This window comes from Vidua chalybeata, chromosome 20 (assembly GCF_026979565.1).
Source record: "Vidua chalybeata isolate OUT-0048 chromosome 20, bVidCha1 merged haplotype, whole genome shotgun sequence".
In the NCBI taxonomy this organism is placed as follows: domain Eukaryota; kingdom Metazoa; phylum Chordata; class Aves; order Passeriformes; family Viduidae; genus Vidua; species Vidua chalybeata.
In genome coordinates this window covers 9,505,466-9,524,850 of record NC_071549.1, presented here as the reverse complement: position 1 = coordinate 9,524,850, position 19,385 = coordinate 9,505,466, and the positions used below count along the sequence as shown (strand labels likewise).

Genomic DNA, 19,385 nt, shown 5'->3' with positions numbered 1-19,385 from the left:
TCTCACCCCTCCGCAGGGCCTCGTCGTAGCCGAGGAAGCCGATGCGGGACTCCTTGGCGCCCATGGTGCCGGCTCAGTCCATGGCCGCGGCGGCGCCCGCCGGAGCCGCTACCGACGGGGGAGGGGGGGCGGGGCCGCCCGGGGGGGGCGGGGGGAGGAGGAGGAGGAGGCGGCGGCCGCGCGCCCGCCCCGCCGCCGCAGCCTCCATCGCGGGTCACGTGGGGGGGGGGGGCGCGCGCCGCGTCACGTGGAGGCCCGGAGCGCGGCTGTGATTGGTCAACGCCGATCACCCCCCCCAACCCCCCCCTTCCCCCGCGCCCGGCGGCGCCGTCGCGCGTCCCCTCAGGGGCGGCTGAGGGGGAGCCGCAGCAGCGCTCGGGGCTCTGCTCGGGCCGCGCCGGTGCCTCCTCGGCTGCCGGTTCGCTCCTCGGCCGCAGAGGAAGGAGCTGTGAAGAGGAAGGACGTGGCTCTGCCCCGGCAGAGGCGCTTCGGAGGGTGTCGCTTGCGAAAGGTGTCAGCGCTTCCTGTGGCGCGCGCCGGCGAGAGGAGGAAGGTTGCGGTGCGATGGGGCCCCCGGCGGAACAGCCTCAGGCTCGCTCCTGTGGGAGGGTGAGAGTCGCAGCACCCTCAAAGTGCGCAGGGAACAGCCCCTCAATCCCTTCGATCCTCACAGGGGATCAGCCCCCCAAAACCTCACAGGGATCATCCCCTCAATGCCCTCAAACCGCGCAGGGAACAGCCCCTCAATCCTTTCGATCCTCACAGGGGATCAGCCCCCCAAAACCTCACAGGGATCATCCCCTCAATGCCCTCAAACCGCGCAGGGAACAGCCCCTCAATCCTTTCGATCCTCACAGGGGATCAGCCCCCCAAAACCTCACAGGGATCATCCCCTCAATGCCCTCAAACCGCGCAGGGAGCAGCCCCTCAGCCCCCTCCATCCTCACAGGGATCATCCCCTCGATCTTCACAGGGTGATCAACCCTCAGCCCCCTCAAAGTGCACAGGGAACAACCCCTCAATCTCCTCGATCCTTACAGGGATCAGCCCCCCAAAACCTCACAGGATCATCCCCTCAATGCCCTCCAACTGCACAGGGAATCAGCTCCTCACCCCCAAAAAACTCGTAGGGGAGCAGCCCCTCAGCCCCCTCAAACCTCTCAGGGCACGGTGGTTCTCCTCAAAAAGTCCTCTAAGTCGCAGGGCTGCAGGCATGGGGTGACAGTAGGAGGTTCCTGTTCCATTAAAATGTCTTTTCACTGTCTGAAACAGAAACACGGGCTGAATTGTAAAAGGATCAAAACCACCCCTGCCCTTTGCTGTTCTCCAGCATGTTTGCTTTTAGTATTCAGCCCAGGACTGACACAGAATGGGAGGATTTCCCAAATGGCTTTGTTACAACATTAAGCCTGGTAACCTACCCTGGGTCACTCCCAAGCAGAAAATAAGGAGTTTGAAAGAAAACACTGATTTCTAAGGGCAGCTTGTTCCAAGGATTGTTCCTGTGCTGAAACAAAGCCTGTGAAAACACCAGCTGCGAGTCATTCCCTAAGTTACTGTTTCCACACAGAATGATCTTGCCACATCAGAGCTGCAGAAAGGTCAAGCCGGAGTTGCTTTCTCGCTGATGTAAGTTCATGTAGGTATTTTTATAGCAAACATTCCAAACAAATTTCATATCTGATATGCAAAGCCAGGAATGCTGCTTACAGGGACATGGGCTCCAAGGCCAAATTTCTCCTCATGTAACCCAAGGGCAAACACACTACAAGTGAAATAAGCTCCATAAAGCTTCCTTTTATCTTTTCTGATCTGTTTTTTTTATCTTAGATTTGTGGCATATCAAAAAAAAAAAAAAAATTCAGCCATAAAATCTGCCACAAAGAGACCTTTTACCTCTCTTATGAGGATGAGGGGGAGAACTTCAGTGATTTTTAAAAATATAAATTAAATTGGTGGAAATATACTTCACTCATCAGCCACTGGTTATGTACTTATCATTTAAAGAGTAAAGGTAAATGTAATGTAAAAGTAGCAGAAGAATAACAGGATATAAGCTCCCTTGAGATTATATAGATATAGATATATATAGATATAGATATATATCTCCTCTTATTCCTACCCTACCTTTACATATCTCTTCTTAACATAGTTCCTCACCAAGCAGCTTTCAGTTTAGATACAAAATAAACTCTTTAAAACATTTGAGGATGAATTCAACAAACATGGCAATGTGTCAATCAATAGCCTAAGCTGGCAATACCAGAAACAGCTGGAGAAATCTGTTTTATCTTGTGATTAAGTGAAATATTCCATGGCATCCCTAGAGCCACGCTCTGTTTGTGATGGATCCCTTTCTTAAAGTATTAACTCTCAGCTGAGATGATGGGGTTTAATTCCTGACTTGTCTGTCGTGTTCCTGCGTGACCTTACGTCCAGTAATAATATTTTAATGTTTTGGTTTCTCCTCTGAATTACAAAGATAATGACCAAGTCCCATTTTGCCTGGAACGAGCAGCGCTGGGACACAGCCAGCCCCGAACTGGCAGAGCAGTTAGAGAAAGCAATTAGAGCAGGAAGCAGCTTCAGTGGTGGGGCAAGGCAGCTCCACACCAATTCCTACTGGATTTCAGGCCAATTTCTCCATGACTGTTTATCCTCAGGCTCTTACTAGAGAGCAACAGCCAACCCCTGAGTACCAAGGCTCACCAGAGACCTGACACAACCCTGCCAGGCCTGTTTTGTCTACACCCAGCAGTGAGGGACCCTGCCAGGACAGCTCTGACCCGATGCCTCTGCAGCCACCACAGTTTGCAAAATTATTACATTTTTATCTGTGATGTCAAGACAGAACTTCTGCTTACAGTTCACACAAACCCCACTCTCAGGCAGTAGAGATTATCAGGCAGCATAGGGGGTTTAATGACAGCTAAATCATGAAAAAAATGAATGACTGAAATTATAATTACAGATCAGCCACCAGCTTATAGTCACAAACAGCTGACTGGGTATTTGGTGCAAATGAAGAAGCAGAACCCTCTAGCAAGGAGTTCCTTCCACTGTGGGAAGGAAAAGGGATTGGAGTGATGGTTCTTAATAATGGCTAACATTTCCTATAAACCAAAAAACCCAGACTTCTTTCTGAAGAAAACATATGTCACTTTAAGAAAAACCCAACTAAAGTGGCATCCCTCATGTCCCAGAGGTACAGGCGGTGTCCAAGAACCAGCTGAATTTTGTTTGAAGAGCACTTCAAAATCATTTACTGGATCCATTGTACACACGGTGGCCTGCACCAAATTTAATCACAAAGATACTCTGGATTGGAAAGCCAGGCTGGAGGCTCCCGATGGCAGTGCCTTTGTTCAGATTAAATTAAGCATGTTCTCAAAGGCACTGAAGCAAGAACCCAGAGATGTGTGTGCTAACCCTGGATTAGATCTGGCAGTAAGTTTTTACTGAAGCCTTATTGGGGAGCACAAGATTAGATGTTGCTGCTATTTAAATGCTGTGTCAAAGGTAAATCAAATTAAGATACAGCAAATTTAGACTTGCATTAAATGAATTGAGCTCCTCTCTTGTCAGAGAGAAGTGCTACGTATGCAAATCGAACTGGGCACGTGTCCTTTGGATTGCTCGAATTTATTTAATTATTCGCTAATCAAAAACTAATTCACAAGCACTTAGCAAATATCTTTAAGTGTCTCTGCATCGCTGTCAAGGATCTGAGGCAAAGCAGGTATTTACTGCTGCACAGGAGCAGCGGGAGCCTGGCAGCACAGCGGCTGTCGGGCTCTGCCAGGGCTGCTGCAGTCCAAGGCTGCAGGGAAAAATCCACAGCCTCCGGCTCCTGCTCAGCCCACAGCAGGCAGCTGCAAGGAGAAGGGCTTTGGAGCCGCACTGGAAAGGCCTGAACTCAAAAGGGACGAGCCAAACAACAGAGGAACTGCTGCAGCGACTCAAAAACACTTCTGAGAAGAGCACTGTAAGGCCTTAGGATTTCCTGATTCACGTTCACTAAAACAAGCCAAAAATGCAACTTTGTTGTCGGCCTCTAAATTGGTGCCTCTTTCCCCAGTACCTGTCTCCCCACCCTGGAATATTGTTAATTTAAAGGACTCTTCCTGGCTCTGGAAAAACACAAGACAACTTTTACCCCTTCCTGCATCAGACAACCCTGACAGGACTGTGGCAGAGCACATCCCAAATATTTGAGAAGAGTAGAAAATGGGAGAGAGAACAAGATGCAATAAGAGGATTCAATCAGGTCTGCAGTGGTCAGAACTAAATGGTTTCATATCTAATTACAGTGAACTGGTGAATGAGAAAAATACCCTGAATCATTATCTGCCAGTCTGATTCTGAGGTTATCAGAGAGAGAGGAAATACAAAAGGCTTCCTCAAAGAACAACAGAACAATATTCAAATTGAAACTTCTATCACATCCCACATTTTCTAGGAACCAAGTGGCTTAGAGTGGTAGCAGAGGGTGACAGATTTATATGAACTCTGAGGAAATAGAAGGAGCAGATTCTTACCAGGTCCCTTCCATTGTTGTAACCTGTACTCCCACACTATTGCTAGTATGAACTTTGTAGTAGAATACTGCAGGGGAAAATGAAAAATTTAATTAAAAAAAAGATTTAAAAATTACATTAAAGTCATCCCCCTTGTTGAAGGGACATGCTAATGAAGGCAGTGCTCACCAGGGCTGCAGTGTGGTGTAGCCAGGAGATTCTCGGGGTGTGATGATTGGGTTTTTTTCCCTCATTTCCAGTTTGAGGGCACTTGTCTTTTCACACCTGCCCTAGAGATCCCCTCTTCCCAGTACTCTCGTGACTTTTTGAAGCAGCTGCCCATCTCCACCCCTGCCCCAACAGCCAGGCCCTTGCCCTGGCATCATCCCCTGCTGCTTCCCGGCAGCAGCAGACACCTCATCCCCTCCTTTTTCCTGGTGAGTTCCAAGCGGGGCGGGGACACGGGAGAGAACAGCGCGTCCCTCTGTCCCAGAGGGCTGAGCTCTGGTGACAGTTCAGTGCGGGGGTGACAGCCACTGCTTCGCAGGCAAAGTGACAACCCTGCTCTGCACACCCACGCGTGCCAAACGCCAGACCTGTACATCAGGTTGTGGCAGATACGGGAACGGGGTTTGGACAGCACTGCCCAGGCTCCAGAAAAGGCAGCAAGGGAAGCGGGAGCATCCCTCAGACCTCATTTGAGCTGTGGGCTACCTCTGTTTAATTCTGCCTCCTCTTTATGAGAGAATTAATGAATGTTTCTGCTGAGCCACTTACCCCTGGATGTTTGTGTTCAGGGAGCCCGTGACAGGTTTAAAGCTGCTCAGAAGTGCTGCTCACATTACTGCTCAATCCATAATTTCAGCTCCTGTTATTAATAGCGGGATCTCCACAAACCAGGAAAGTGAGGCACGCCACACGCGTTCACAGCTATTTTAAGGTTCGTGGGTAAGTGGTCCCCCACTTTTCCTGCAGTTGCCTCTGAAAGACAGAGAAGAAAACACCATAAGGCACCCTCCACTCTTGATATTCTCCTAAGCAAGGCTTCCCTGTGCGTGGAAGGGTGGCACAATCACACTTGAGGCCCACAAAGAACAGTGACAAACTCTTCTTTCCTGGCAGACTTTGCTGATGCTCCTCCAACCCAGGAGTAACGAGGTGCCACAGCTAATGGCAGTCACGAGGTAATTGTAATGCCTTGGATATTTATAAAAATATCACGTCCTTCCCGATTTTCTATCAACCTGTTTGATTATGCCTTATACAGGGAAAGTGTGACAGAATTAATCAGCCTGCTGGAGTGCACACTAAGGGAACAGATGAGCTTTGGCAAGGCTGTTGTTAGCACTGAAAAACTGTGACAAAAAAGAGGCAGACTGCAATCCAGACACGTGTCATTCAGGAAATGAGACATGCTATGATTTATCAACGTACCAACAATTGATGGGAATAGAGATCTCCCATTTCAAAGTGTTGTTTCTGTGTAGATTAAGAGTAGTATCTGTCATCAGGAAACAATGGGAGAAGAAATGTATTTGATAAAAGCAATTCTGTGCTCTCTTGTAGACAGAAACCACTGTAGTGTTGGAATGGAGGTAAAGGATTTCTCTGCAGTTCCATCCAGGGCAGTAAAACCACCAGGGTTGTGACAAGAGGAAGTGCAAATAATTAATACTAGAAGATCAAATTAAAGGAGTGGCTTTGCAAGAAGTGACTAATGTTGACTCTGCTCTGGGAAGGCCCAGATTGCGTTGTGGAAAGAGGAGCTTGAGTGGCCCCCAGAGCACGGCACACAGCAGGCAGGGACTCAGCTCGGTGGCACCATGGGACACCTCTCTCCTGCAAAGAAAGGGCTGCTTGCTTCTCAGCTCAAAGGCTGCTGCTCACAGCATCCCCAGCACTGCAGCAGTTTGATTGTTGTGTACAGAGAAAGCAACACCAAAGCATCAAACACGGACCAACTTGGGGAACATTTTGCCAGCGGCTGATACAGTGGGAAGCGCATCTCAAAACAGCAGGGCAGCAGAGCAAAACAAAAGCCACAGAGCCAGAACTGTTGTGTCATTTGGCACATCCTGGCACTTCCCTTAATTCTGCTTCAGAACTTGCAAGGGAAGGCCAAAGCTTCTTATTTGCTAATTAGGGTTTTACACGATTCAAACACTGAACAAAGGACATCCCCAAACAGAAACCTGCCAGCCTTCATGCCCCTGCCAACAGGCTGATGTCTCAGTTCAGTGCTCTCCCAACACAGAGTGAAAGAGCTCTGGACAATGACATATCCAAATGTGCACACACACACATTTTTATGCTAGCATGCACACATTACCTCTGATCAGGTTTTAAAAGTTCCACCTCCCTGTTTTTGTTAAGGACAGACACCCTACAGACAGGGGTGAAACAGGCATTAAAACAGCAGACCTCTATTTTATGGTGTCAAATGGCTAATTATAGTAATTAAGGATCTTAAAGTCCCTTATCAAGAGGCTTTATCTAAGATGGCTTCATGCCTGTAATCAGAGTCAATGAAAAAGTGTTTGATAAGCCAAGAAGGCAACTAAAACAGTCTGATGAGTTGCCATCTGCTCAAGCCACCCCACCCCCTGAGTCCAGCAGTGAGCCACTGCAGGACACTGACAACCAGGTTGTTTTCCTGTCCTTTCAGCTGAACACTCGGTGCCTGTCGATGTGTTCCAGAGGACTCCCAAACCCAAACATGACACACCACTGGTCATGTAGCTCTGACAACATTGTGCCTTGCCACTCTTGTGGATTGATTGTGCATGTGCAGCAAGGTAAATCATTAGGGGTTAAGCAGAATTTTGCCTACCATATTAAGTATTTGCATGTATATTTATTTTATAAAACGTATGGTTAATTGATCCATAAAAGCCTTTGGTACTCACTCAGCCCCTGGGTAAAAGTCCAGCTACTCCTAGAAGAGCTTTAGACCCAGCAATTGTAATAAAATTTAGGCCTGAAGTATGGAGTAGACTCTTGAGCAGATTCTTAGCAATAGAAGACAAGTTCAGGGTAGATGAAGGTTACCAAATTGTCACAGTTTGAAAAAGAAAATTGGTATATTCAAGGAAGGAACAATTTGAAGTTCTTATAAAGCACTTGGACACCACAATGATGGGCAAGAGTTTCTTTACTCATTTTGCTTTCTCTTATCACTTCCCAGCTGTTTCTTCCACTTTCAGGTAGTTTCAATTTATCCTTCTATTTTTACCCACACAGTTCACTAACAGCCTTTGAGTTGAGATTCTTCTGGCTTTAGTGATGAGGTGCCAGCTGTGCATCCCTGCAAGCTGGTGCATGTACGACCTTGAAAATTTCTGGGAAGCCAATCAGGAGGTGCTCTCAAAGAGTTTCCTATCTCCCAGAGAGCATCTCTCTGTTTTTAGCTTTAGATATATATCACATTATAACATCCAGAGCATCGTGCAGACATTACCCAGCTAATGCCAGCCCAAACCCCTCCCAGCCTGTACCCTGTTATTGCCTAAGTAACAGCTCCTCCATTCCATGGAAGCCAGCCCAGGGAGTTCTTTCTGCTTCCTTCTCTGCAGGAATATTAAACCAGAATGAGAATGAAGAGAGCTGTTAATTTTATGTCACGGCAAGGAAACTGAAGGTCTTCAGATCACACTTTCTCCTCAGTCTTTTAATTGCAAAATTATACTTCAGGATTTGACACAAGTTTCTCACCTCCCTGTTTTCAAGCTACTAGCAAGCAAAACCAGACAAAAATGCTTCTTTTTTTTTTTCCTACTCTGCAGAGCCTATTAATTTCAGATAGGTGAAATATCGCTAATTAGTACCATATTCTAACAGAACTTGTGATTTTACAGTGAGCTGTCAAACTAAACCAGATTAAGGGTCAGAATGTGCCAATCTTTTCATTGTTGTCACTTTGTGATTTATGTTCCCCCTCAACATGTGCCCTCCCAGGTTCTTGGAGCCCTTGGCTAGCACTGCTCAGCTGCTCCACAGTTATTCCTCTCACCAGATCCAGCAACAAGACATTCACAGCACACTCTTCTCACATTTTCTCTAAGCATTAGGTACAATAGCAGAAATAGAAATTGGAGATTTACAAGCAAGAGACACGGGAATCTGGGTGGAAACAGATGACTAACAGAATTTTTGCTAAATAAAAACATGAAAAGGAGTAAAAAAAGGATTCCTGAGCAGACATAATACCTTTCTTTTTCTGGATAAGCACTAATCTAGGCCCTGGAACACTCCCACATCTAGATATGATGCTTAGTAACATTTTTCTAATTTCAAATTAGATTTTAATGAAAATAATGGGAATACTCCTTAAGTTAGAATGAGACTTCCCGTGGTCCTCCTCCAGGTCCCACACTTTTTACCTTTGCCATGAGACTGAGATTAACTCCACAATGCTTGACCAGCAGTGTGTCATGACCCTTCCCTGTCATCCCTAGAACCATCCACAGTGTCTTTCCTTTTGACTAAACTTCACCTTCCAAGATGGAAATTCATGCCCTGCCTCAGGATAACACCCTGCACAACAGGATCTGAGCATCTAGAGACCCCACAGGGAGTTACATAAGCAATAAATCATCAAACCCCATTTTTTGTGCAGATTAATGTTCTCCAAGTTACTCCTGCCATAAACTATAAACAGCAAAATATGCACTTCTTTGCATTCCAGCATGTCGTGGGAGATCATAAAGGCACTTAATATATTATTTAAGCCATTTAAACGAGATAGCACAACTGCTGTAATTAGCAACAGTTCCAAATCCCCATATGCCAGACAAAGGCTCACGTTCAGCATTTCCAGGCTGGTAGGAGGGAATCAGATCATCACAGAAATGAAATCCATGCTCTGCTTTTTTTTCCTCCTGCCAATCTCAGTAGAGCCTACATTTCACTACAGCTACTCCCCTGCACCACCATACAGGAGACCCAAAGCATAACATAAAGAAGACTGCCCTTTTTTGGGCTTATTTTAAGAATAACAGGCTACTCAAAGCTTTAAGAAAGAGAAATGAAGCCACTTCTCTTGACAGCTACATTCTGCAGGCTGGAGGGGAACTTCCCTGCTTTTTCCCTTGAATAAAGCCAAAATACAACAAAAGCCAAAACTTGACTTCCTCTAGAAAATCCATGAACTGCAGCCAGTGTTAAGTGGGAATTTAGCAGCACTGCAAGCAGCAGCCACCCTTTGTGCATCCAGGGTCAGGCACAGGGCAGTGTGACAGGAGGCACAGGTATGAGAGGAGAGAGGCAGGACGAGCACGCAAAGGGCAGCAGTGACAGCACAGAGACGAGATCTGAATGCTGCCACCAGCCTGAACTTCACTACCCCGTGGAACCCCAGGACACATCACTGCCCAGAAGCCTCATCCCACCATGTGCTCCCTGGAATTGCAGCCAGTTGGACACTCCTCTGCAAAGAACATCGCTGGGACAGACACCAAAATCTTCTAAAGGAGCAAGGAAAGGAGATACAGAACTGAGAGCCTCTGCCACCAAGGGGGGCTGTGAAATTGGGGGTGCCATGGCTCATGGAGGGGATATGCCATCCCCTGCCCCATTCCCCAGACAGCACCTACTGGGAAATGTGTGCCAGGCTCATCATTTTACAGGCTTCTCTGATTCACTGGGGAGAGGAAGTGACCAAGGCTGGTATCACCTAGAGAGTTCATATTTCATCATCCAAAAGATTAATGAAAGAAGTCATATTATTTTCAATACAAAGAGATGCCCAACTTGTTACAGATTTGATTTTATAAGTAGCACCTAAGGGATGGGCTCATTAACATCTCATTAATAATGCCTATTTTAATTTGCATAAACCCCTAAAAACTTACAAAGCACGATAAAAATAAAAGCCTTTAACTATTCTGTTTCCCACAGGCTGCAAGTTGAAGAAGTGTGGAGGAAGCTGATAATGCTCTTTCAGTTCCTGAGGACTTCAAGCTCAGTTACAGGACATTAGCAAACACCAACAATCAGCTTACAAACAGCTGGCTGAGAAGTTGAAGACAAACATCTACATAACCATTGAAGCATAAAATTGCGTAGGAACACCAGCACCAGAGGTTGGTCACTGGTACCTTTGGGCACTCTGGAAGGTTTGGCTGCCTGTGTCTCCCAGTCTGGGAGCACTTGGAACAACCTGATTTTGCCAGAGGTGGATAAAAGAGATGCAGATATGTTTATGGTTTCCCCACACCACTGGTCACCAATCACACTTGTGTTTAGACCACATTAATTGCAAACAAGTGGTTAAATGGGCAACCTCCCTTCAGGTACCAGAAAGGAACTCCTCTGGCAGTTCAGATGCCTCTAATGATGCCACACAGAAACAATAACTGGCCCAAATTCTCTTTCAGATCCCTTCCCCTGACACAAGATTTGTTAACTGGAGCCAATAGGCACCCAGCTGCAGAGAGAAGATGATCTTCATCACCCTTAAGCACCAGGAAAGGAATTTCCAGATGGAATTAGCAAAGCCTCCACCCCTACAGTCCAAGCAGTTGCTGAGTATCATTAATCATTCCATCAAATGGAGCATTCACCACCCTCCTGGTAAGAGCAGGTTGCTGGAAAACATTCCTCATTACAATTCCTATTTGGCATTGCACTGCAATACATCTGGCAACAGTGTTTGGGGTTGATGTTTAACTAAACTACATGTACAGGCAGTTGGTGTAAGTACAATGCAGAATACCTGTACATTTATCTGTGTTTATCAGCTCTCCTTCCTGTGACCTATTAGTACTTAAATACCATATCAGATACCTGCATATATTATATACACCAGACTCACCACACTACACATGGTAATCATGGTAAATCTGCCCAAAGCAGCAAATAACAACCAGCAGCAGACACAGAACACCTTCACAACTGCTTCCTTTTTGGCTCCATGCCTACTCTGCACTGCAAGAGCTGCTGCACCAGAGTTGGTTAACATTTGCACTTGCACAGCTCCTGGAAGATGAAGGCACTCAAATAGAGAAATTAATATTCACAGGAGAGCTGTCAGGGGAAAAGGAAGAGTTTTCCCTAAGGTGCACTGTTTCAGTACAGTGTGTTTGACTGGCACTTGGGCTCCTTTCCTTCACAGGGAGAAATGGGAGAGGCATAATCTGTTTGTACTCTGATTTTCCCCATCCAATTAGAACATCCTTTCAAAGTATTCCTGTTGTAGGTAGGCAGGATAATCTGATAGATTTCCAGAGATGTGGCCTGTCTTGTGCCACCTTCCAGCAGGAGAGGCTTCCCAGGAGAAAGCAGTGTTGTCTCCCAGAGGAGGGGGAAGGACAGCCACAGGCTTCTCACATGCCTGATCTCGCAGGAGTGAACCAGGTTGATGGACAACTTCTAAATACAGCAAGATCCTCAGATGAAGGCTGGCCAGAGAAGTCCATCTGTGCCTCCCTGGCTTTGGCTGAGCTCCGAGTGCAGCCAACACTGAAAGGGAGAACAAAGCCTTGGATTTGCAAGGGGACCTCAAGGCCCTCTCAAGCCTCTGCAGAGCGAAGTGTACACATGATAAGCCAGGAGAGCCATTCCATGCTGCAGTCACATGCCATGTGGAAGCTATAATCTCACGAGGACACAGATACGGCCATGCAAATATGGGTTATGGCTGTGCTAACATCCAGCTCATGTCCCTGGAGCTCCTAAATGGCTTTAATCTGGCTGCTAATGCAGGTGAAAGCTTGTGCTGGAGAAGCTTCATTTCTCCTGGCTCTGATCAGCCAGGAACATGCTACCCTTTGGCACCTTGACTGGAGAGGTGAGGACATAAGCTGGCTACTCCTTGGTTTCAGTCTTTGCAGGTGAGGAGGAGAGGAGCTGTCTGTCACAGCGGGGACAGGTGACATGACCTGCAGGCAGCAGGCATGACGAGAGGGTGGTTGGGAAACCAGCTGCATTTTCAACACCCCCTTCAACCAAACCACTTCTAACAGAGTCCTCACAACAACCAGGCTGAGGCAGCACAGCTACACTCACAGCTATCACCTCTGCTTCCCTCTGCACAGTTTATCTTGTGTAAAGTAACACCTAACACTGTCAAATCCTAGTGTGGGTTAAACAATGGTAACATACCTCAGATGGTCCAAGCAGACCTCACTGCAAAGTTAGCAAGAAATTGCCTTTGCATCTGCTCAGCATCTGCCTGTGAAAGGCTCCTGCATCCAGAGCTGACAGCAAAATTCAGACAAGGGGCAGGAAGAAAGCAGACACAGGAGGGAAAATGCCACAGACATCTCAAGGGGGAGGGTTTGTCTTAATGGATTTTTCTCATTATTGACTTCAGCCATGAGTAAAAGCCAAGCTTCCCTAAGACAGCCTGAGAACAAGAACCTGCCTCTGTTTTAAGACCCACCTTCCCAAGGTGATACCTGCTCTGGGCATTTGGCTCAGCAGGAGCTCAGCACCAGCTGCACGAGGAATTCCTGACCAAGATCATCCCAACTTCTGCCAAGAGCAGTGCTGGGCCCGAGAGGCCTCAGAGAGAGGGGCCTTTGTGCAGCCCTGGGACGACTGTGGGTGCCAGAAGCGACCTGGCACAGGAGCACAGCTGAGTCACAGCTGCAGCAATTGCACCAATTGTCCCAGGGACACAACAATTGCACTTGTCTGACTGGTCAGGCCGTGACGGCAGCACAGGGCAGTTCTCTTTGTGAAAGCATTTCGCCTGGAAGTAAATTTCCAAAACAAAATCCCTTTAACTCCAAGCCTTTCCAGGCTTCTCCCTGGCAGGGGCAGTTTACTGAGAGATGTCATGCAGGAGAAAGAAATGCCACTGCTGTTGGCTTTCACCATCACCTGTGAAGGAGATAACCCTGAATCCCCATTACACTGGGATGGAATTCAGGTCTCAGCTCCAGCCAGCTCCCCTAAGAACACCCAAGGTGCAGCCCAAGGTCCCTGTTCTCCATCAGAATAAAAGGGTTTTTTTCCCCCCATCAGAATAAAAGTTTATTTTTTGTGCAAAGGGTCTGTCAGTGGTTACACTCCCAAGCCAGACCTGAGGAGCAGAATGAGGAGGAGGATGAAGTTTGTACTCACCTGCACAATCCACATCTTGCCTTCTGGTCTTTGGGGAAAATTTGTCTCCCTCTTCTCAGGATGGACACAAAGCAGCTGCACAATCTGTAAAAGCACATCAAGACCAAGCAAATGGATGAGAAAATGGGACACTTAATCCCCAAAAGGTGTTCCTGCTGTACTGATTTAAGGGGATGACCATTCCCTGCAGCATCTGTGGCTTGATCCGTGTCAAAGGGGAAGCCTGTTACTGGGAAATCTGTTTATCAGCAGTACTTTCTCTGCTGCTCTGGGTGGCTGAGTGCTGTTTACAGTCTTTAGAGCTGTTTGCTCATCCCATCTTCCAGTCATGCTTTACAGATCCAATCTGATCCATAGCTTTATCAGATTCTATAGGAATTAAACTTTGAAACAGGCCACAAGATCGGGTACAGCCTGGGTTTCCCAGCAGTGATCTCTGTGCCTGAGCATCACCTGTACAAGGGAAGGAAAGTACAGCAAGTTCCCTGAGAACACAAACTCCAAAGGGTTAACTCAGAACCAACCATAAACATATCTCCTGAGCAAAGGCTGGGTGCACCAGGAAGTTCAAAGGTCCACAAGAAATATTAGGGAGTTCATTAAAAAATAATTGGAATCAGATACACACACACACACACACAAAAAGTGTCAATTAAGAAATTGTTTCGAGGAAAACAGGGACTACTTTGCTGGGTTGCTGGGACATTTGCCTGCTTCACATTTAGAAAGGAGCTGTGGTCATTTGATAGCTGGCAGTGATAAGGCCACAAAAAAGTGTGAGGCCACAGCTAAACAGCTCTCTCTTCCAGCTAGAGAGAAAGGGGAAGCCAGCCAACTTTTGCCTTTAGTTCCTGGGGAAACAAAACCATTTATTTCTTTTTAAGGCTGCAAGAAGATATTCCACCCAGGAGGGAATCAAACCTACTGTAAAGAAAAACCCAAACCTGAATTCCTGCTGGTAGCAGAGACACCCGAGATTAGAGGAGAGGCATTAAAAGAGCAACTGGCAGCCCAGGGAGGCAGGTGGTGACAGATGCTCCTGCTCCCTGAAACTTGTGAGGGCTGCAGAGAGGAAATTCAGCTCCATTCCCAGCACAGCCCTTCCCGCAGGCCTGGGACACGACCTCAGCTAAGGACAAACCCCACTGCCCCCTCAGACAAGTATTGAAAAGCAAAAAATCCCCCAAACACCCTCCCATCCTTTTGCTCCCCTAAAAAACCACCAGCAAACCCCACAGCTCCACACCTTCCTGTAGAAGGAGGGAATAAAGGCCAGGGCAGGTGCTGGGTGCAGGATCAGCCCCGGGGGGCTGTGGGGATGCCGGGGACGCTGAGGAGCATCCAGCGAGGCTGTGCTGGGGCCGGGAAGGGCCAGCGGGAGCAGTGACAAACCCCGCCGTTATGTAACGGGTGACAAATGCCTTTTGTTATGCAAGACAAGTGGGAGAAAAATCAGCATTTTGCGACTCCATGCTCGAGCACGAACAACAGGCTACGGCTCCGGGGGGCACCGGCACCCTCCGAGCAGCAGAAATAGATGCCTTGGAAACGCCTCCTGATTCGAATGAGTCAACAGAAAAATACGGAATCAATATTTAATTTTAAGGGATTGAGGTTGTCAGCACGGTCATTTGATAATTTTGGGGGCTTTGTTAAGGAGAGAGGCCAGTGGGCAGCCATCCACCAGCCTTGCTCAGCAATCATCTAAAATGAGGGATCTACATCCCCTTTGCTCAGCATTTGGGGTTCTAGGCTTTTTTTAAATTAAAAATTTAAATTGGTATTAATATAATTTTATAATAAAACGAATAAGCCAAAAAGCCACGCACATCTGAATTTAAGCACTGGTCCCAGCTCTGTTTTACACTCGGTGAAAATCCCAGATCCAATTCTCAGCTTTGAGCTAGAACAGAGAATCCTCTGCCCTCTCCTGGCTCCTGTACGTGGCTGGAAGCTGCAGAAATCAGCCTCACGTCTCGCTCCGGGAAAGAAATCAGGCTCCTGGGCTCTCTGAGACCCTGAAAGCGTTTGGTTTAAAAAATTAAAAATCCAAGCAGCGTGACCTCTGGTATCAGGAAGGTTCTTTATCCCCAGGGACTGCCCGAGGGATGCGCAGCTCCCCGTCCCACCCTGCTCAGCTCAGGGACCAGCGCCACCCCCGCCGTGCTCCCAGTGCCACACGGCGACAGTGACATCCAGTGGCAGCGCACACCCCTCCGCATCCCCCTGCTCAAGCGCAGCCGCCGAGCAGCTCCCCGCAGAGCCCGGAATGCCAATTCCCTGTGCCGGGAAAGGTCTGCGTTTGGGCAGAGCGGGCAGGGTGGCACCCAGGGAGCAGGGACAGCACGGCCACACGGCTGGCACTGGCACTGCCAGCACGGGATGGAGCCCCGCGTCCCCTGCAGGGACAAACCCAGCACAAGGACAGGACGTGTCACTCCTCAGCTCATTGCTGCTGCCACCCCACAGGGCCCAGGTTAAGCAAGAGCTGTTGCCCAAGCATGAGTCAGCCTGTGGTGCTCGTTCACATTAACACCTCTGAATGTGGGTTTATGTTCCTTTTTTTTTTTTTTTTTTCGTTTAAGCAATTCTGCTGTCCTTCAGAAAACTCAAGTTGGCTCCAGAGCTCACAGGAAAGACTCTGAAGCAGTTTTAAACCAGTTGTACCTTCAGGAACAGCCGGGTCAAAGAGACTGTCACCTCCAACACCTGCAAGGTCACCACCCAGCAGGGACAGGTGAGGCACTCACACAGCCACTGTCACACTGCCACCGAGCAGGCTGAACATTTTCCTGCTCACACAGAGCCTTTACACCTGGAATTTTTACAGAAGGATGAGCAGGTGCAGATGTGATCAGTGCTGGAGGAGCTGGGCAGGTTGAGCTGCTGTCCCAGACATGGGAGCAGGGAAAACAGCAGCTGGAGAAGCTGCTCCAGCCGGGGAGGGAGCGAGGAATGAGCCATCGCTTTGTTGTCAGCTGCTGGTAATTAGGGTGTCCCTACCTTGCAATCTGGATGCTCCAACATAGTTGTGGTTTCCTCTGGACCCACCCCGGCCCAGCCTCACGTTTGTCTTCCCAAGAAAAAAATGCAGTTCGACCTGTAGCAGGGGTGTTTGTGCCTCCCAGTCCCTGCACTGGTTACTCCAGCACCTGCACACCCCAAAGGTGGAACGAGACAGGGACGGGAGAGGCAACTGCTGACAGCACCGGCTCTGCCACAAACAGGTGCCACAGGCTGCCCGGGGAGGAGGATTTGTCCCACATAAACCTATTTTCAAGCTGCTAAAACACAGCCACATGTCCTGTGGGAGTTCTCAGGCACTCAGAACCAGCTCGTTTCTCATCTCTTTTCTCCCCAGTCTCTCTCTCTCTTTACCTCTGAAACGTTCAATCTGGTCCGTAACAGCTCAGAGGGAGCGCTTTAAATATAAATAGGTAAACTAAAAGTCAGAGCCAAGAGCTGCCAGACAACGTGATCCGGGAGGCTGAGTAGGAGTCCCTCAGTGCCCTGCCGGCTGCGCGGCTCCGGGCGATCCTCCCCCGCCTGGCTGCTTCCCGCAGGGCTGGGGAAACAGCAGCCAGCCAATTCCTACGGAGAGAAAGGCACCAGGGACACAAAACGCGTGAAACGCCCCAAATCAGCGCAATTGAAATGCAAGGAACATCCCTTGGGGTTGGGATTGCTCTCTGGCCAGAGCCTGGGGACGGGCCAGCAGAGCAGCCCGCAGTTCCTGCTGCTCCCCTGTACTCCTAGTGACAAGGCAGCTGTGGGATGCAGCCACAGAAGCCACCCAGTCAAACCCCCAGGGGACAGACTGGGCTCAGCAGGATCAGTTCTGCCTTCCAGTTACTTTAAGGGTTTTTTCAGGTTCCCAGACACCATCAGAGAGGTCAATGGAAGTTAATCAGTACAGCATCCTCACCTGAACAAAAGCAGAGAATCCAGACTGTCTCCATGGTTTCCCAGAACCACAAAGTCCTGCAATACTTGCAGTGTCATAGCAACAAGCTCCAGCCCAGCTAAATGCAAATTCTCTTCTTTTAGACCATGGGATCTTATTCACGATGATCCTGGAGATCCCTAAGAGTTGGGCATCAACACCAAGACTGGATTAAGGCTCTGCAAGTACCAGACCTACCTTCAGTACATCATTCCTCTTGTATCACCCCAGTCACGGAAGAGCAGCTTTTGGAGGAAGCAGCAGCTGCTCCTTTCCTTGCTGGGCCAGAAACTCCTCTTCCAGGGACTTGGCAGGGCTGGATCACCATTGGGCTTGATGATCCCAAAGTTTTTTTCCAGCCTGAATGGTTCTGGGATTCTGAATGACTCTGGCTGGGCTTTGGAGTTGGCCACATGATTCATAGTTCAATCCAGGCTTTAAGGAAACATCAGAAATATCAATAATTTGTCCCAGAAATCTTTCAGTCTGACCAGCAAAACCCCAAAAGATCCTTGACTCCCACATGCTGGAATGGGACAGCTGGGTGGGGGCTCAGTAATTGCCTTCACCTCTGAACCCAAGCAAGAAAAACTCCCCTAGACCCTTTTGGGGGACCATTCTCAGAATCAGGACAACAGATTTCCTTTTTAAATGTGGGTCCCATCCCCAAACCTGGGCAGGGGCCGGGGATTCCTGGCTGTGCTGGCCCTGCCCTGGAGAGGCTGTTGTGTCTCACCCTCGCAGGGCAGCAGAGCAGACACTCGTGTGGGGCAGACCTGGATCTTGAGGAATTTTCCCTGGATAACAGAATAGTGCCTCCAGCTAAAGGTAAACCCGATGTCGGAGTTCCTGTGGCTGCTTTAGGAAAACACTGTCTGCCCTCAAAGTGTCACACTGGTTTAAGAGGGAACTGAGCAAGATTAAAGGCTGCTCAGGACTTGGATTATCCCACAATTTTTCCAGTAGGACTTGAGGTGACTTAGAAGTGACAGGAAAGCTCTCAAGGAAAACTGAGCTCTGCCAGAAATAACCTCAGTTTCCTGATCAGGTGACGTGGGCAAGGAGGAAAGATTTCACCTTCAGGGGTTCCTGCTCCAAATAGGATCAGAAAATCTTTGGAATAAACTACAGGATGCAATGTTACAGGGATTGCCTTTCCTGCTGCTGCATTTTAGAAGATGGCAGAGGCAGCTGGACTTGCTCTCCCCAAAAATCAGCAGAACAGCCTCATTCATACCTCAGTTTTCCCTTCACCTGGGCAGAACTTTCAGGGTTGTTGTTGTTAATTCTTCCTTTACATCAGCAAACAGAATTGCTTTGGAGTCTAGTGTTGTTGGCTTTTTCTTGGCAGTGTAGATCCAGCACTCCCCAGTTGTCATTTCCCTGAGGAAGAATTGAGAAAGCTGCAGGAGCACACACAGGGGTATCCATTTCCATCATGGAATTCAGGCTACAGGAGCAGAGCTGGCACTGCCACAGCCCCAGGGACTCTGGGGTCACCCTCGTAAGCCTGGCCTGGGCTCTCAGAGCCAGGGGAGTGTTCCAGGGCGTTTTGCCTTTAAAAATGGAAATCTCAGCCCCGTGAGACGAAGGGAGGCCTCTGCACAGCTGGGGAGCTGCAGGTCACACAAACCTGATGGTTTAAAAATAAAACCCCCCAGAAATGCTGACTTTTAACCCACTCTGTGCTCAGGCAGCCACACAAGGTGCTGCCAGTGCACACTTGCAGGAGAGAATTTGTGTCCCCTTGTTTTTTAGGGGGAAAAAAACCCAAGCAGCAGGGAAGGATCTGGGAAGGATCCGCATCTTCCAAGTAGCACAGGCTCCCCCCTCCCATTGTCCACATTGCAGAGGTATCA

General features: G+C 48.4%; 2 protein-coding genes and 1 long non-coding RNA gene across 6 annotated transcripts in view; 2 read left to right on the top strand and 1 right to left on the bottom strand.

Annotated features, from left to right (window-relative positions):
• The window catches only part of USP32 (ubiquitin specific peptidase 32), a 63,192-nt gene extending 63,079 nt beyond the window's left edge, over positions 1-113 (bottom strand). For all 4 annotated transcript variants that reach the window (XM_053961279.1, XM_053961280.1, XM_053961283.1 and 1 more), the window contains exon 1: positions 7-113. In XM_053961279.1, coding sequence (XP_053817254.1) covers positions 7-64 — 58 coding nt within the window. In that variant the 5' untranslated portion in view covers positions 65-113. The remainder of the gene's footprint in view (positions 1-6) is intronic.
• On the top strand, positions 63-7,176 carry LOC128798305 (uncharacterized). Its single transcript, XM_053961648.1, has 5 exons — positions 63-128; positions 202-609; positions 5,383-5,457; positions 5,640-5,701; positions 6,084-7,176. The coding sequence occupies exons 1-5, from the start codon at positions 63-65 to the stop codon at positions 6,097-6,099; spliced, it is 627 nt and encodes a 208-aa protein (XP_053817623.1). The 3' UTR covers positions 6,100-7,176.
• Positions 7,177-10,603: 3,427 nt separating this feature from the next.
• On the top strand, positions 10,604-13,509 carry LOC128798062 (uncharacterized). The gene is made up of 2 exons (XR_008434318.1): positions 10,604-10,689; positions 10,892-13,509. It is a non-coding gene; the product is annotated as an uncharacterized LOC128798062 (long non-coding RNA).
• Positions 13,510-19,385: the final 5,876 nt, after the last annotated feature.

Coding starts and splice junctions, on each gene's coding strand:
- LOC128798305 (XM_053961648.1), top strand. CDS start 63: ATGGTGCCGGCTCAGTCCATGGCCGCGGCGGCGCCCGCCGGAGCCGCT. Junction 129..201: donor CTACCGACGGGGGAGGGGGG/GCGGGGCCGCCC, acceptor CCGCCGCCGCAG/CCTCCATCGCGGGTCACGTG. Junction 5,458..5,639: donor GCGTTCACAGCTATTTTAAG/GTTCGTGGGTAA, acceptor CTTTCCTGGCAG/ACTTTGCTGATGCTCCTCCA.